Here is a 19,713-nt window from a genome sequence, read left to right on the forward strand (position 1 = left end):
AAGGTTCTTGCATCTGTTTCACTGTGTGTTAAAATCATTACCTTATCTACACCATGAACTCTGCATATTAAACTATTGGTGATTCCTCAAATGTACTAACATCTAAATTGGATGACCTATGACTGGATAGAGTAATTTAATATTGTTTATATGAAGCATATGAAGAAGGTAAGGTTTATGTTGAGGGAAGCTTTATGTTGAAGAACATCATGGTGTGCGTATATACACATAGATGCACACACACACACACACACACACACACACACACAAAGCAAGGAACAGAAAATTTGGGACACTTAGCTAGCTGGAGAAGACAATTTAAGTAAGGAATAGAGTACAAGTTTCTTCACTGTATCTTATATAAAGGTTTGGCAAATTAGCATGATTTGATTGCCTATATATGTAGTGCAACTGGAAGTCCAAAGTCAAAATGAAGTGTTTATTTAAGTATGCTTATAAAACTAGCCATGCCTTCTAACTAAAAAGAAATAAAATTCTTCATTTTGATTGATATTTTTCAGCTCTCTTGTGAAGTTCTACACAATATGCTGTTTCTTTCAGGAGGATACATAGATAGGTTCACTTGAATGAGATGAAGTTAAACACTGCACAATACTGATGAGTCTTAACTATTTTAATTTTGAGCTTCACACTCACAAAACAGTAACAACAATTAAAATTAACAGTAAATTACATATTTGGTATGGGTTCTTTGAACTGTCACCACAATACCAAAAAAAATTATATCTGTCTTAAATTTTTAAAAAGTTAAAGTCCTCTTCTTCAAAATACAAAGAATACAAGAAAGAATTGGTTTGAAAACCATATCTACATTATGAATACATAGTAGTAAAATTTAGTTTTGTATGCTGTTTAGAAAAGGACTACAGTGTGTCCTTTTCCTAATTCCATACTCTGCCACATGTAACTAATATGGATGGGGTAATTGTCACATGGTACTTTGAAGTATCTGTAGTCACAATAGACAATAGAAGCATGGACATATAATGGGGTGAATATCTAAGGATAAACATAAAATAAACACTGTTCAGGGAACATTGTAGCTCTTTTGAAGTTATTTGCTCATATCCTCAGAACCTTCTTGGTTGTGCTTTTGTCTTTTCCATCACAAGGTATTCTTTTCATTAATCAAAGGTCAACATTTTGTCTGCTACCTGTTTGGAGTCTGAGCTGCAACAATAGGATAAAAAGAAACTAGGAAGTTATAAGTGATAGTGAAATAAAATATATTTCCTTATAATACTTTAGTTTACTTAATAGAATATGTTAAATATCACAACTATTTAAAGGTTCAAGTCCTTGGCCAAAAAAACTGCTATGATTACCTCACAATAGCAGGGATAATACTATTTCTTAAAATACTAAGATGGGCCACAATGATGTTTACTTCATAACCTCCATATTTACTATAGTGGATTAATTTTATGATTACCATATTTGAACTGTTACCTTAATCATGTTACATCTAATACATAAATTAACTCTATATGCTAATTATAGGCTCTTTCATTTTATAACTTTTTAGCCATGGAAACATTTCTTAATTATACTATGTTTTTAATCCCTCATTTGGAAAATGGGGATAATAGTGATATGAATATTTATAATTTTAAGTAGTTAGAAATGCTTGAATAATCCCAAATTTTATATATCTTCTCATTTCATCATAGATTTCTAAACCTTTTGTTATATAATGTCATAAATGACTCATAATTTGTACTGGAGAATATTTTGAAGGAGTTAAATATTGAATTTTTTCTGAAGCTTTGCATAAAACTCTCACAATTAACAATTTTAGTCGTTTCCAGTTGAGAACCTTATATAATTGTCTAGAAATAGACATTTCAGGGAACATAACTCAACTTTTCTTTCTATGGTTATATATTTTATTTATCTGTTAAGTTTCTAATGGTAATATACAATTTATTAGATGAAGAATATATTTTATTTATCTGTTAAGTTTCTAATGGTAATATACAATTTATTAGATGAAGAAATGTAGCTCTAGTGCTATAATAAAGATGATTCTTAATTTCCTAAAGGAAGGTCACAGGCATTGATTTGTCTATACACTGGAACAGTAACAAATGTATTCTTACTTAGAACTTGAAACATCTGGTTCCTTTTGGATTCCTCACCTATGTCTGTGTAGGTTTGTATTTCACTAAGAAAACTGCACATCACAAAAATATAGACTGAAATTTAAAACAAAATTTGAACCATTTTTCTTTCTGAGACAGTTTTGTTCTGTAGCCTTAGCTAGACTATCTGGAACTTGCTATATAGACAAGGCTATGCTGAACTTACAGAGATTTGCTTGCCTCTAAGTCTGGAATACTAGAATCAAAGACAACAACATTATCTCGTATAAGATTAATAATGATTTTCTACCACATTACCTAGAGAATAATTAAAAGATTTTCATTTTTGAAGGAGCTTTTTCTAATTGCTCATGTTTTCTCTCAGAATTATTGTATATATCTTATATGTATGTGTGTATGCATATGCATACATATATATATCCTATATATCTTGGATATATAATATATAACATATTATGTGTTATATATTACATATAATTTTATATTCGATCAAGATCTATAAATATATCAAAAGGAAAATACAATTCAGCTTACTATATCTCAACTGAATACTTTCAAGTCCCCATCTTAGTTTTAGGAGTAGTTAAATGGTCAATCACTTGCTAATACAACATGGTCCTGGTTCAATAACTCAGCATTATAAAAATTATGGAAGATTAAAATCTTTATCTGATAAGTACTAGAATACTGAGATACCATCAAAGCACTTTAGTTATAGGAAATATATTAAATTGACATATAAAATAGCTATTTTATGGGAATATCTGGTACACTGATGGTGCTCTTAGTAAAGAAGTTGAACAATTAACTGACCTGGAGAAAGTTGCCTTTATCTTTGAATAAAATATCTGTGGTTTTATTTCAGACTGAAAATTTCTAAGAAATATATCTTCCACTGTGAGAAAATATAGCATACTTGCAAAAAGCCAGGAGGGGACAAATTGATTATGTCAAAATAAATATAAGTATTGAGTCTTTTATTTTTAGGACATTGCATTCTCTGGACTGTGTAAATTTAACATTTGTTTTAAGATCTATTAACCACACTAATTAAGCTTATAAATATCCCTCCATGGTGGACTTGTTATACTATAGATAGCACTTGAGTACAAATCTTACAACTTTTGTCCACTTCAGATTATTTTCCTTTTTACATTGATTATATGTTTGAATATACATGTGTGTGTATGTGTGTGTGTGTGTGTGTGTGTGTGTGTGTGTGCTTCCAAAGCAAAATCCTTATCTGTTCTATCTTAATAAAAAACTTATAAATTTTAATAATGTATTTTCTGAAGCATCTTTTAAAGGTATTACATGAACTGCAGTATAATAAGAGCACATTTGTTATGTGCAGACATTTATTAAATGTAATGCCTATGCCATATTTATGTTTCTAATTTTAATAGATTATATGAAAATATTGAATTGCTCCATGTTATCATTTTGTATTTCAAACATTCTACTGAAAATACGAAATGGCTTTCTCTGGATGGTTCCAATAAGTTCTTATAAGTCATTCAAATTTCATCAGATGTGGCATTAATACTACTTCCAATTTTACAATCTAACTTTTAGATAATTTAAGTGATACTAGTCAGTAACATAGCATTAGTTCTACTTTAGACAAAATTAACCATTACCATAAAAGAGATGACTTTGGGAATTGAGAGCTCATTAGTTATTTTTAAAACTTGGAGCACAAAATGATAACCTACACATACACTTCAACTAACTTAAATACATTGGCAGCATTGCCAGCTACTCTGGAAACTCAGCCACTATTAAATTTGTTTTTATTTACCTGCTATTTCAAATGTCTACTTGTTTTTTTATGAAAATTAGTATGAGTTCTTCAGCGGTCATTTGCTATGTTTTTCACTTAGTTACCATTTTTTAAAGTTTACAGTATTGGTCAAATATTAAATGTCTATTAAACAATTGAATAAGAAAATGAAAGTGGCTTAACTATGTATGCTAGAGCTTGATTGGTTGTTTTAGTACATTTCTGATTGGTAGAAAAATGAGTTCTTTAGAGTGAGATTTTCTCATTTCATTAATTGTATGAATAAAAAACAGCCATGTTCTCCTAATAATTGTTTTGAATGGGCAAATATGAATATGGATGTATAAATCAGGTAAATATGGAAACATCAAATGTCTAAAGGAAGACAATCACTCATTCTTATGGATAATACTTTGTTTTGGAAGGCATATAAAAATGCATTGTTTCTAAAGCTATTCATAATTTACAGTGAAATCTTCATCTCCAATGAAAATACTATAATCGATTGTAAGTATTTTAGTTGTTTAGTCCTGGTATAAATATTAGAAAAATATTACCAGGTATAGTACTTGTTTTGATATAGTTCATTAAAAGGTCATATTTTATTTTATTTGATAAAAATCAGGGTCTTGCAATTAAAAATTTATTTTCTATGTTAGTACAGTCTATTTTGTAGGCATATTTGTTCTTGTCATTCTTAGTTAGGAAATGATTTTAATTATAAAACACAATATGATAACTGCATTCATCAAAATTTGTAAACTTTAATAAAAACATGTTTTCATTTGGCCATAAATACCAAAAGAATAAAACATATTTAAATTTTTCATACTAATGAAAAGATTTACTTGAGAGAAATAACTGAAAAATAGAAAAGACAAGGCAAGCTTTTAATTTTAAAGATTTTATCTCAGGAATACACTTTTTATTATTTATAACTAGCCAATATTACCTTTAAGTTTATATAAGGAAGACATAGAAACCATACTTCCTGTCTCTAGAAAGATCATGTCTCTTGGGGAAAAAAAAACATAAAATTGTTCTCTATCATAGTAAAAGCACAAAGAAAGTAAGTTTGTACTTCTATTTTGTCTATTTAAATCTGTGCTACTCTAAATTTATCATAATATTTATTTGCTTATTTTATGAAAAACAAATGAGAGAAAAATGTTTATACACAAATATTAAAATAAAATTTAAGTTTATTTACCTTGTCTAATATATAAAAGGGCTAAAATTCAATGCATATAAATTTAATTATGCTAATTGACAATGTTTTCATAGTTTTGTAAAACTTAACAGTACTTTACAATTGTCAAAAATAGGTTTCCAAATGCCATAGCAATCATAATTTATGTACATAATTCAGACTATTATTTTCCTTTATAAAGAAAAATAAGATGAATAGGTTTTAAATTTAAAGTTGAAAAACTACTAGTGGGAAACTTTGGTTTCTGATATGTCACCAAAATAACTCAAGTTCTATTATTATTTCAAAATAATTCAGTTTAGAATGTCATGGCTACTTCAGATACCCATTTTTAAAACATGAATGTTTTCAAGGTTGGTTTTGGTTAAATGGTTTCATTTATAAAACTTAAGATTAATTTAGATCAATCTCTTTTGTCTTCCTTTCTTCTGTCCTTTTCCTCTACCCCTCCCTTCACATTTCCTCTAACACTGAAGAGGAACATAACTAAAACAAGGGTACATGTCGGTGATACATGTATAAAAAATTTACTAGCTTTCCTGTGACTAGGCTTATGTTTATGAACTATTCAAACATTGTTACAAAAAAAGTAGGAATATGTATTATAGCCTAGTCAATGCTATTTTTCTAGTCATAAAATGTATAGAAGTTGGATATTTCCTATTGAAAATTATACTCTTGATATTGAGGTATCAAATAAGTAACAATGGATAACTTATCTTCTCTATTCCAAAGTTTATGTATCAACTAAATAAAATAATTTCAAACTATGTTCAACACACTAACATTAAAATTACAAAAAATGGAGAATAAATTTGAAAAGTATACTTAAGTAAACTTACCTTAAATAACTGGTTCACAGCACCTGATGATATAGCAAACTTCACAATATTTGGCAGTTCAGCTTCTACTATAACATCAAAACTAGGGGATGGAATATTTTGATTGGAAAGAACCTTGAAAGTAGAAGGAGGATGCTTGATGCCAATTGTATTCTGGATCCTAGAAAAATCTTTTAAAAGCCAGATTCTTTGGCATCAAGGGCATCCATGGACCCAGTGGCATACTTAGAATTATCAGAGTCCATGTATCCAGCAGAGACTTGGAATGGAGCACCAATATTTTGGTTATCAAAAACTTTATAAGCTCTACCAAGCTCAACGGGCTCATAAAATTCCGAGGTAATAAAAAAATCAGGATAGTTTGTGCCAGCAATAAAATGTGAGATATTTTTATAAATGGTTTTAAGAACAGATAATATGGAATTTGTTTCTAATTCAGTGGCAGGTAGATTGTTATTAATGATGACAATAGAATTATTAACATTCTGAATATTTTCATCATTATAATTTGGGTTGATGATAATGTTGAAACTCCTGAAATGACTCAATCTAGGGAAATATTCAGTGTCTAGAGCATAGATCTTTTCAGCAGTAAACTGAGAGCTAATGGCAGTAGTACGGGTGGTAATGTTACTATTATCAATGGCAGTGATAGTGCTAAGTGCAAAACTAGGTCTCACAGCATATTTCTTTCTGTCAAAATACTTTGAGTTGACTACAAAACTTGACCTTATTTCGTATGTAAACCCTGTGACATCATTAACATCTGAATAATAGTTTAGGGCAGATCTATGTCTGTAAATAGCAGTGCTAGTAAGTTTTGTGCCATAGTTAGGGTTAGCAATACTGTTAGTAGCATTACTGGCTGTGATATTAGTGTTAAACTCAAGGTCTTTAGGGAGCCCATAGCTGTTTTGGGGGCTGGGGTTACTGCTTGGGTCACTCTCAGTTTTAATGGCATTATTTTGATGACTGTTGGAAAGCAATCTAATATTCTCAGAATAAACAATATTTTCTTGTACGGTAGTATTTCTAGGGCCTGTGTCCTCATTGATGGAACCAGAAGTAAAGTCCAGTACAGTTCTAGTTTTGTTTCCAGAGGCTGGATTTGTGCTACTCTTGAAATCAGCATTATTGTGGTGATCAAAATATTCTGCCAGATCTGAAGCATTGCCTAAATTGTTGGTATATAGATCATCAGTGCTGTATTTCAAGTTAATGTCACTGTTGTTGGCATTATCAATGGTAGGGTCAGATTCACTCTTGTGATCAGTTACATATTTAGAGTCACCATCATTGCTGGAATCAGGTTCACCCATATGTCCAGAAGAACCACTAGAATGAGACCCACTGTTGCCATCCGTATTATTCTCAGAGTTGCCATCTTTGGGATCATTGCCATCAGGGTCAGATTTATCTTTAGGATCTTTCTTATCTTTGGTATCATCTTCATCTTCAGTGTCTGTTTCATCATCTGTTTCATCTTCAGTATTGGTCTCATCGTCATGGTCTGTCTCATCTTTGTAAGGAAGTTTATCTTCAACATTAGCCTCACCTTTGATATTTCTAGTACTGATAAATCTAATGTCACTGTCATCAGGAGTATCCTTATTTTGAGGTTGGGTACTAAGGTTGAACTTGCTGCTTTCACTTTGAGGAAATCTTATAGGTGCTGACATGTGGCCATGGGTGCTATGTTGGCCCATGATTTTTTTAGTGTTCTTAGAAATGGTATGTGTAACAGAAGACCCCTTAATGTTTTGGAGAGCTGAACAACTTTCACAATGTAAATAAGAGGTGGAATCTATAGAATATTTAGAATCTTCTCCGTGCAGAGAGCAGCGGGTGACCACAGGATGCTGAGGATCCAGGGATCGGGATAAAGGGCGATTTCGAGCTGTCTTGAAGTGTCTGGTGGTTTTAGAGTGCAGAGAATACTTAGAATATGATGAAATCTGGCCATGTAATGGAGAGTCGGAGTCAGAATCATCAGAATTCGCAGTGCATTTATGAGAAGAAGAGTTACTGATTTCCACAAAACATCTAGTACATTTTTGAGTTTTCACATCCGGAGAATATGTAATACTTCTTCGAGTCTTCTTTCTTGTGACAGACTTAGGACTTTCAGAAGTTGGATTGCCAGCAAATGATGATACCTTAGAGGTGCAAGTCTCAAAACTTAGAGGAATAGGACTGATTTGATACTTCAAACTCTCGCAGCTATGGGAATATCTATACTCCTTGCAATGGCGCTTATAGACAGATAGTTTCCGGCTAGCTTTTCTGGGATGCCTTTCACCTGTAAATGTGTGAGGGTCTGGAGAAAAGCCATAGCTGTGCTTCTTCTGTAACTTTTCTTGTGGAGAGTTGCTTGTACTGAGACTTGAAGATGCCTCTTTGAATCTCACATTTTTGTCTTCACTCTTGTATCTTGTTAGCTGAATTCTAGAAACTAAGAGAGAAGAATATAGTAAGAGCAAAAGTAGGCAAAGTATAGTGAATCTAACTTTAATTTTCACATTATAGTAGAAATCTGTGCAAACGAAATATAATTTCCTTCTAAGTATTATGGTGAATTCTATTTGATTTTTCAAGGGGAATCAATGACTCAAATTTTTGTTTAATTAAATTTCATTTTCATCCTTCCAAGATATAAATGAAAAATGGCCATTTACTTCAGATAGTCATTCTCTTAGGTTGATAGAGCTTACTCTTTACAACAGAAATCATTATATAAGATTTCAAAGAACAATGTGAGAAATATAAAACTATGGCGTTACAAACCCACGATAAAACTCACAGACCACAGGAAGCTTAACAAGAAGGAAGGCCAAAGGATTGATGCTTCAATCCCACTTAGAAGGGGGAACAAAATAATTATATGAGGCAGAGGGAGAAATGAACTTGAGTGGGAGAGGAGAAGAAGAGGGGAAAAGGAGAGGCAGGATCAGGTGGATTAGGTATGGGAAGACATAGAAGAGAAGTCCAGAGGATCAGGAGAATGAATATTAATATTTAGTGGTGGTGGTGGGAAACAGGAGAACCACTAGAAAGTTCCAGACACGAGGGATAGGAGAGGGTCCCAGGACCCAGTGGAGATGACATTAGCCAAAATGCCCAACGGCAGGGAGAGAGAACCTGAAAAAATCGGGAGCTATGTACATGGATGCAAAAGAAAAAAGAAAAAAAAAGAGTGTTGAAATTATAAGGAAGGTGTAAGACAGCAACAAAAATGTGCATTTTAGAAAACTGAAGAAGGATATATAGAGATCAAGGAAAAATTATTATTTGAACAAATATGGATAAAAATTCCCTAAATCTAGGGAATAAAGTGATCTATGAAGTCACACAAATCTAATATAAATCATACAACAAAACTAAATAAAGACATATCAAGCAAATATAAGTCAAACGAAATCCATACGAAGATACACAATCAAAATAGCAAATAGAAGAAAATTTAAAACAGTAAGGAAAGCATTTAATGCATACAGCATTCCCCTACGTTGGGGCATCAAGCCTACACAGGACCAATGGCCTCTCGTCCTACTGATGCCAGACAAGGCCATCCTCTGCTACATATGCAGCTAGAGCCATGGGTCCCTCCACGTATAGTCTTTGGTTGTTGGTTTAGTCCCTTGGAGCTCTGGGGTATTTGGTTGGTTGATATTGTTGTTCTTATGGGGTTGCAAATTCCTTCAGCTCCTTCAATCCTTTAACACTTCCATTGGAGTCCCTGTGCTCAGTCCAATGGTTGGCTGTGAGCATCTGCCTCTGTATTTGGCAGGCTCTAGCAAACAAAAGCAAAATCTGCCTCTCAGGGGACCGCCATACCAGACTCCTGACAGCAAACACTATTTGGTATCAGCAACAGTGTCTGGGTTTGGTGTTTGCAGATGAGATAGATCCCTAGGTGAGGTAGTCTCTGGATGACTTTTACTTCAGTCTCTGCTCCACACTTTGTCCCTGCATTTCCTTTAGACAGGAGTCATTCTGGGTTAAAAATTTGGAGTTGAGTGGGTGGCCCCATCCCCCAACAGGAGGCCTTGCCTAACCTCTGGATATGGTTTCTACAGGTTCTCCCTCCCCTCTGATGGGCATTTTAGCTAATCTCATCCCTGTTGGGTCATGGGAGCTTCTTGCTTCCCTGGCAACTGGGATTCGCAGGTGGTGATCCCAAGTTTACCTTCCTCCATTGCCACACACCTCTGTTCGAATTCTTGATGCTCTGTATATCTTCCCTATTTTCTCCCATACCTGATCCTGCCCTTTTTTCCCCTTCTTCATCCGAAGCCCCTCCCACCCTCTACCTCCCTAAGAGCATTTTATTCTGTAAGCACACCAAAGCATCAGTATATTGTCAGGCCTTGGAGCCTCCCCTTGAGCTGGGTCCCAAGTTGGGCCTGTCACTGGACCACCTTTCCCTTGGTCAATCTTTTCCATTTTTGTCCTTCTAGTACATTTAGACAGTAACAATTCTGGGTCACAGTTTTTGACGGTATGATGGCAACCCCATTCCTGCACTTGATACCCTAGGGGTCTTTCTATTTGAGGTGGACTCTACGAATTCCCTCAAATCTCTCAAAAATACAGAAAAATACAATTAAACAGTTGAAGAAATAAAACTGTTCTATTTCTGAAAGTAGAAATAGAAGCAATAAAGTAAAGACAAACAGAGGGAGTCATGGAGGTGGAAAACCTAGGGAAAAGAACAGGAACAACAAACACAAGAATCCTCGAGACAATACAAGAGATAGAATACTGAATCTTAGGTATAGAGGATACAATAAAATAAATTGATACATCAGTGAAAGAAAATGTTAAATCTAAAAATTTCCTGATACAAAACATCCAGGAAATCTGGGACCATAAAAAACCCTAACCTAAGAACAGTGAGAATAGAATTTGAAAAGTCTCAGCTCCAAGGACTAGAAAATCTTCTCAACAAAATCAGAGAAGAAAACTTCTCCCAATCTAAAGACAGGAGATGCCTACATACATACAAGAAGCTTGTAGAATACTAGCTAGACTTGACCAGAAAAGAAAATCCTCCTGACACATAATGATCAAAACACAAAATGGACAGGACAAATAAAGAATAGTAAAAGTAGGAATGGAAGAAGGCCAGGTAACATTCAAAGAAGGCATATCAGAAATACCTCAATAGAGACTTTAAAAGCCAGAAAGGTCTGGACAAATGTCTTGCAACCTCTAAAAAACACAGATGCCATCTTAGGCTAATATACCCAGAAAAACTCTGAATCACCATAGATTGAGAAAACAAGTATTTTAAGACAAATCCAAATTCAAACAATCTCTATTCACAAATTCTGTCATAGAGAAAATACTATAAGGAAAACTCCAACCCAAGGAGGATTGCTACTCCCAAGAAATAACAGGAATAAGTAATAACATACCACAAAGAACAAGGAAAGCACACACATGCACATCACACACACCAACATAAAAATAAAAGGAATTAACAATCACTGGTCAGTAATATCTCTCAACATCAATGGACTCAATTCCCCAATAAAAAGACAGGTTAACAGAATTGATGCAAAAACAGGATTCCTCATTCTGCTGCATACAAAAAATATACCTCAGCAATAAGACAGACATTATCTCAGAGTAAAGGGCTGGAAAAAATTAAGGAAGAAAAAGGAAAACAAAAACAAAAACAAGCTATTATCTAATAAACTACTTTCAACCAAAACTAATCAAGACAGAAGGTGAAGGACATTTCATACTCATCAAAGGAAAAATCCACCAAGATGAAGCCTCAATTCTGAACATCTATTGCCCAAATGCAAGGCCATCCACATTCCTAAAAGAAATTTTACTAAAGCTCAAAATAGGCATTGAAACTCGCACAATAATAGTGGGAGACTTCAATACCTCACTCTCATGAAGGAACAGGTCCTGAAACAGATACTAAATAGAAACACAGTGAAACTAACAGAAGTTATGAAACAAATTGATTTAACAGATATCTACAGAACATTTCACCCCCAAAACAAAAGAATATACCTTCTTCTCAGCACCTCATGGTGCTTTCTCCAAAACTGACCAAATAGAATGCCATAAAACAAGCCTCAACTGATACAAGAAAAATTGAAACATCGGCTTGTATCCCCATGGATTAAAGCTGGACTTCAACCATAATAGAAACACAAGAAAGGCTAAAGACTCAAAGAAACTGAATAACTGTCTACTCGATGATCTCTGGGTCAGGGAAGAAATAAAGAAGGAAATTAAAATATTTCTAGAATTCAATGAAAATGGAGGAATCTCTGTTATCCTTGCAGACAGGAGCCTAGTATAACTGTCCTCTGAGAGGCTCCCCTTAGCAGCTGACTTAAATATATGTAGAGACCCACAGCCAAACATTGGATAGAGTTTGGGAAATATTACGGAAGAGTTGCAGGAATAATTGAAGGCCCCAAAGGGGATAGAAACTCTATAAGAAGACCAATAGGGTCAATTAACCTGGACCCTTGGTGGCTCTCAGAGACTGAACTACCAATCAGTGAGGATACAAGGGTTGGACATAGGCCCCCTGCATACATATAGCTGATGTGCAACTCTGTCTTCAGGTGGGTCCTCAACAACTAGAGCTAGGGCTCTCCCTAAAGCTGTTGCCTGTCTGAGGAATATGCTCCCCAAACTGGGCTTTCTTGTTTGGCCTCAGTGGGAGAGGATGCTTAGTCCTACAGGGACTTGATGTGCCAGGGTGAGGGATACCTGGATGGCCCCCATCCTCTCATAAGAGAAGTGGATGGAATAGGGGAGTCATTCTATTAGGGAGGATTAGAAGGGGATACAGTGATCATGATGTAAAATGAATCAATGAATGAGTAAATAAATAAAGGAAAATACAGCAAATAATATCTATAAATACACAGGTCAATGTATACAACCAGAAAATATTATTCTGAGAGGTAACCCAGACCCAGAAAGACAAATATATTATGTATTCACTTATAATGGATGCTAGCTGTTAAAGTCATTGACAAGCAAGCGATAATCTATATTACTCCAGAGGTTTTGTACAGAATAAAAGCCTGGGTGTAGGAATACATTAACCTAGGAAGCAGAAATAGTTATGAATTGTCAAGTTGAGGGTGTCGCTTGAACAGGAGGATCAAACAAGGATGGGAGGGAAGAAGGAAAAAGAAGAGAATATAGGGAGGAACTGCTAAACTAAGGGCGATTCGAGGGGTCATATGGATATCTAATACAGTAGAAGCTTCCTAAGATATATGCATACATGAAGGCAATCTACATGGAACTGCCAAATAATGAGAGACAAAGTTCTAATTGGACAACTCATTATCACATTAAGCTTCCAGTACCAGGAATTGGTTACATCTAAATAGAGCTGTTAGCCCAAGAAGTCCCTTTGGAAACCTCAAAAAAACAAGACTATTGCCAAGGATATATGACTGTTTTCTACAAAAAGATGGTAAGGCCCTATTGCTAGAGACAACATATAACTGACTCAACTGAGTATGGAGAAGTTAAGTTGATGCCTAACTAGAGCCCTCACTCCTGTGGACTAATGCCATGGTACTGAAAGGTACTCTGCTTGCTACTACAAGAGAAAGGAAAACACCAACCCAGCTACAAAACCTTCAATCTACAATGATGACCCGCTTGTAAGATACAGTAGGTATGATAATATCATAAAACTTGTGGGAACTACCAATCAATACCTGATTTGATTTAAGGCCTACTCCATGAAATTCAATCCATATCCAATGTTGCTAGGGTGGCTAAGAACCTAAGACCCATGATCTAGGGAAAAAAACAAATACTAGTGTTCTGCTAAAGAATATAGCATTAAATTTTCTCCTTAAAACACTATGCTATAATCACAGACCAGTGCCTTCCTCAGCCATCATCAAAGAAGCTTCATCCTGCAGCACCTGTGAGATAAGTACAGAGACCAACAGCCAGAAAATATACAGAAATAGAGACATTGGAACACTTATCCCTAAATAGGGTATCTTCATCAAGTCCCTCCCTTTGGGGCTCAGGAAACCCTGAAAAGAGAGGTGGTGGATGAAAGTAAAGAGCCATGGGGCATTGAGAATAGCAAGTTCATTTCTAAAGGACCAGGTAACTGGGAAAAAAATTCTCACAACGAGGAATACCCACGAGAGAATAGCTATCATAAGAATTGTACAAATGGTAAGAACTGCTGGCATGGATGTGGGGAAGGGGAACCGTTATATATTGATAGGAGTTTAAAAGTCAGTCTGGAGTTTTCTTAGAAAGCTAAAAGTAGATATATTTACTATACCATTCTGGACATATATTTAAAGGACTTTATAGCTTATACAAAGATAATTGTAATCCACATTAAATTTTGCTTCTCTATTCACAATTGTTAGGAAGTTGGATAAACAGATGCCCATAAACTGAAGGATAGAGTGAAAATTTGGTGTATATATAGAGAGACAATGAAATATTACTCAGATGTAAATAAAAGTAAAACAATGAGGAGTGCATGTAAATGAATGATTTTAGAAGAAATTATACTGAGTGGGAGTCACCTAGGCTTAAAAAAATTGATATATTTCTTTTTTATAAGAATATATTAAATTAAGACCTTCTCTTTACTTTGTGTATTTAACCTGGAGTACAAGTGGAATCTAGAACACTAGAAATGGGCCATGGTGTGACATATTTAGGGGAGATAGATGAAAGGAAAGGAAAGGCTACTAGGGACAGAAAGGTTCAAGCAAGATGTGAACTAAACGGGATTGGGAAATAAGAGTGCAATGGAAAAATTCATAAAAATGAAGTGTGGGAAGAAGCTATATGAGTACTATGATCAAGCAACTGAAATAAAAGATACAATTAGCAATCACATGTGATATGAAAGAATAATAGGAAATATTGGAAACCAAAAGTTTAAGTGGGGATAACGGCAGGAGTGGAAGAAAGGAGGAAAGGTGGTATTTAAACAAATTAATGATACATGCTGAAGCTTCATGAAACTACACTAGTTTGTAAGCTACTTAAAATATTTTTTAAAGGAGTATAACCAGAAGTACCACATGGGTGAACAATACTGTTTCTCAAATATATGGGCTTAATGAACATTTTAGTGCCAGGCATGGGTTACTTCCCTCTCATTGATCCCCTGAGAGATAGTAGAACGATGAAGAATATGAATATATATACATATATATACATATATATACATATATATTTGTGTGCATATGTGTGTGTATACACACATTTTGCTGTGTGTCTATATGTGTATGCAAATATGTATATATTTGCTTTTAGTTGCCTTCCATTACTAGATTGCCACATCTTATAATTTCTTGAACTGACTGTGAAACTACCTCCCTCCAGCCTAGCATTCACAATACTACAGTGTTATGCAGGCTCTTTGATGAGAAAAGACATAAATGGTATTATACAGTGCTCTCAGTGCTACAATACTCACTTACTAGGCAAGATATGACCACTGGCATATTAAAGACAAGGCTATTTATGGAGTCACAAATCACTATTTGATTAGAATTGAGGCCTGCTCCACAGGAGGGGATTTATGTTTGGTTCTGTAAGCACATTCAAAACCCATGACTAGGGAAATCACAAGTTCAATGGTGGAACACGGTAGTGGAAAATTCACTTTTCACTGTTAGTGATGGCCAGTGGTAGGTTGCACATATGTCAGTGGATAATTCTATACTTATGTGCATACGTGATATGCTAAGTGGACGCATTGTATGTTATAAAACATTTGTAAAGAGGAAATGAAATTAAGGAGAGGCTGTGTTAGTGTGAGTGAATGGAAATGATCAAGAAATATTATATACATGTATGATATTTTCAAACAAAGAAATAGGAAATATATCTGGAATGCCTGGGGAAAATGGGCATTTTAAAGGAAAATTTTTGCCCTTCACTATGGCTATCTTGACTGGTGAACAAGACACCATACAGAATCATAATTTTCCAAAGGAGAGAAGTGTCTTAAGCTTGTTACTAGCCAAAGGAAGAACTTGTATCCTACAAAGGGAAGGAATTTCATATACTACTAACATGATAGCTTGACAGAACTCATTACAAAACAGAATAGAACTAAAAAAATACTGAGTCAATGATAGGCATGACCACAACTTGACCATGACTTAGTTTATGTATACCTCTTGCCCTCTGTTGAAAACTAAACCTTATGTCAAAACTCCAACTAAGGTCTTGGTGGAGGTGTCAGTGGATTTATTTGCTCTACTTTCCAATTTGGTCACACTGAGTAAATTTCCTTTGTTTTCTCTTTACTATTACTTTGGTTATGGTATTAGGCTTATTGAGGACAGGTGGGTGGCTGAACCTATATTTGTTAGGGATTTCCAGGGCACAGGTTCTCATCCAATTTAAGGAAACATTATTGAGAAGATGGAATCTTTGGCAAGTGATTATATTAAATAAACATATTCAAAGTGAATACTGCTGATTTGAATACTGATTGCTTTATAAGAGAAACCAGAGAATACATAGCTAACTGTGTGCTCCATGTTCCTTATTATTTGATTCTCTGTACAAACATAGGACTCTGCTAAACAAAATGCTATCACTGGACCTGTCCCTTCAATTTGCACCTTCAGAACAATGCTGCAAAAACCTTTTCTTTATACAATAACTTGCTTTATATACTAATTATGGTAAAGAAATAAACTAATGCACTAAGTCATGTCTTCACTGAAATCATTAAAGCAGCTGCTAGTACATTTGTTTTATTTCTAGACCTCTATGAAGTTGTAATGCTAAGTCTGCAAATTCTAAAGTTACTGCTCTGAATTGGGAGAAAAATATTTTCAATTAAAATGAAGCTAATAAAGTGATAAAAATAATATGACATTCAGGCCTGTGTCTTCTGCCTGGGAAGACCATCAATCAGTGTGTCTGCTCCTCTGAAGAACCTACAGACTGCAAGACTGCAGGGAGGTCTACTACAGGCAGGGCCATAGGTAAGGAAACCCCAAATAACTATAGCAGCTGGGAACCCCGAGGAGCCAAGTGGACTCAGGACCCATCTCCACAACCACAGCCCCTGCTCAAACTATGCTCACTTCCCTGCCTATGTCTTCCACCTAGGCAGATCATCAGCTTGCCTGCCCCTCTGAAGACCCAATAGTCTGAAGACCTCTCAGGAGGTCTGCTAAAGCCACAGGTAAGGGACTCTCCCAAATACCTAAAGCAGCTAGGAACCCTGAGAAGCCAAGTGGACTTGGAACCCATCTCTACCCCAACCCTTATCCCCTGAGCAAACTCTACCCACTCTCACTCCTGCACCTTCTGCTTGGGCAAATAATCAGCTTGTCTGCTTCTCTGAAGACTTCACAGTCTGATGGCCTCCTAGGAGATCTGCTGCAGCCAGGGCAACAGGCCTCCCAGGAGACCTGTGGCAATCCAGGTATACAGGAGGAAGGATCCGGACAGAAATACGTAGGCCAGTTAACATCAGAGATAACGAGATAGTGAGAGGCAAGCACAAGTCTATAAACAACAGAAGCCAATATATTCTGACACCATCAGAACCCAGTTCTCCCACTACAACAAGCCCTGGATACACAAACATACCTGAAAACTAGAATGCTGACCTAAAAAATCCTATAACATGAAGATTAGAGGGTCCTTTAAGCAGGATATAAGTAAATACACTGAAAGAAATTCAGAAAAATGAAGGTAAGCAGGTAGAAACCCTTAAAGAGAAAACAAATCCCTTAAAGAAATACAACCAAACACAATTGAACAAATAAAGGAATTAAACAAAGTGTCTAAGATCTAAAAATGGAAGCAGAAACAAAAAGAAAACACAAATGGCCCCTTTCTGCCTGGTCCTTTCTGCTGGGACAAACTGCTAGCAAGCCTGCTCCCTGGAAGAGGTTATACCCTCAGACATACCGGAGGACCTGTTACACTCAGAACCTGTGACATCATATCCTGAAGCATGCCAGAACCATGTACTCAAAACATTTGATACCACATCTGGAGGCATCTGAAACCAAAACCGGAGACATCCCAGGAGATCCACTGCACCCAAGACACCACAGCTTGAAGGTATCGTATCCCAGGAGTTCCTCTGTACATAGGGAAAATGAGAAAAAGACACCACAGTCTGAAGACTTCCAGGGGTTCCCTGGCACACAGGGCACCTGACCCAAAAGACTGAAAGCCTCCCTGGAGTGTGGACAAAAGAAAACAGAAACCACAGTCCGTTGACACCGCCCCCCACACTTGCACCCCACTAGAGAACAGCTTCTCACGGGACAACAATGTGATTGCTCCTCTGAAGACCCAACCATCTGAAGGCCTCCCAGGAGATTTACTGCAGCCAAGGCAACAATCAGCAGCTTCTCTGCCCCTCTGAATACCCTCCAGTTGGCAGGCCCCACAAGAGGTCTGCTACAGCCAGGGCCACAGGCCTACCAGGACACCTGCTGCAACATAGGGACAAAAGAGGCATACTCCAAACAGAGTCACCCAGACCAGAAAACACTAGGAATAATCAGATGGTGAGAGGCAAGCACAACACCATAAGCAACAGAAGCCAATATACATGGGGCATCATCAGGACCCAATTCTCCCAACACAGCAAGCCCTGAATACACCAACACACCTAAAAGCTGACCTAAAATCCTATCTCATGAAGATAATAGAGTCCTTTAAGGATGATATAAATAATTCACTGAAAGAAATACAGGAAAACACAGGTTAACAAGTAGAGGCCTTTAAAGAGGAAACAAATAAATCCCTTAAAACAACACAGGAAACCACAATCAAACAGGTGAAGGAATTGCATAAAGCAGTCCGAGATCTAAAAGTGGAAGTAGAGACAATAAAGAAAACACAAATGTAGGCAAACCTGGAAATGGAAAACCTAGGAATGAGGTCAGGATTTATAGATTTACAAAAGATAGAAGAGAGAATGTAAGGTGTAGAAGATATTGTAGTACACTGATATAACTGTCAAAGAAAATTCAAAACATAAAATACTCCTACTCTAAAACATCCAGGAAATTCAGGACACAATGAAAAGACCAACTATATGAGTAATTGGAATAGAGGAGAATGAAGATAACCAGCTGTAAGGAACTGAAAATGTCTCCATCAAAATCAGAAGAAAACTTCTGCAACAAAAAGAAATGACCATAATCGTACCAGAAGCTTATAGAACACCAAATAAATGGGACCAGAAAAGAAAATCCTCTTGTCATATAATAATCAGAACACTAAACGCACAGGAAAAGAAAGAATATTAAAAGCTGCAAGGGAAGAGGGCCAAGTAACATACTAAGGAAGACCTATCAGAATCACACCAGACTTCTCCACAGACATTCTGAAAACCAGAAGAGCCAGATCAGAAGTCATACAGACTTTAAGAGAGCACAAATGCCAACTCAGGTTACTATATCCAGCAAAACTCTCAATTAACATAGATGAAGAAGCCAAAATATTCCAGGAGAAAACCAAATTCAAACAGTATCTATCTAACAATCCAACCCTACAGAGGATCCTAGAAGAAAAACTCTAACACAAGGAAGATATCTACACCAAGGAAAAGATATGAAGCACCTCGCAGCAAAGGCAAAAGAAGAGAATCAAAAGCACATAAAGCCACCCAGAAAAACAAATATAACAAGAACCAAAAGACATCTGTCTTAATATCTCTCAATATTAATAGCCTCAAGTCACCAAAAAGAAAAAAAAAGACATAAGCTGACCTGCACC

The 19,713-nt window shown here is 35.7% G+C and overlaps 1 protein-coding gene across 1 annotated transcript in view; it reads right to left on the reverse strand.

Moving 5' to 3' along the window:
- Window positions 1-1,149: 1,149 nt before the first annotated feature.
- The window catches only part of LOC116887978, a 177,136-nt gene continuing 158,572 nt past the window's right edge, over window positions 1,150-19,713 (reverse strand). Inside the window, 3 exon segments of the mRNA XM_032889416.1 lie at window positions 1,150-1,191; window positions 5,959-6,134; window positions 6,137-8,410. Coding sequence (XP_032745307.1) covers window positions 1,150-1,191; window positions 5,959-6,134; window positions 6,137-8,410 — 2,492 coding nt within the window.

The sequence above is a fragment of the Rattus rattus genome, chromosome X (assembly GCF_011064425.1).
Source record: "Rattus rattus isolate New Zealand chromosome X, Rrattus_CSIRO_v1, whole genome shotgun sequence".
Lineage (NCBI taxonomy): Eukaryota > Metazoa > Chordata > Mammalia > Rodentia > Muridae > Rattus > Rattus rattus.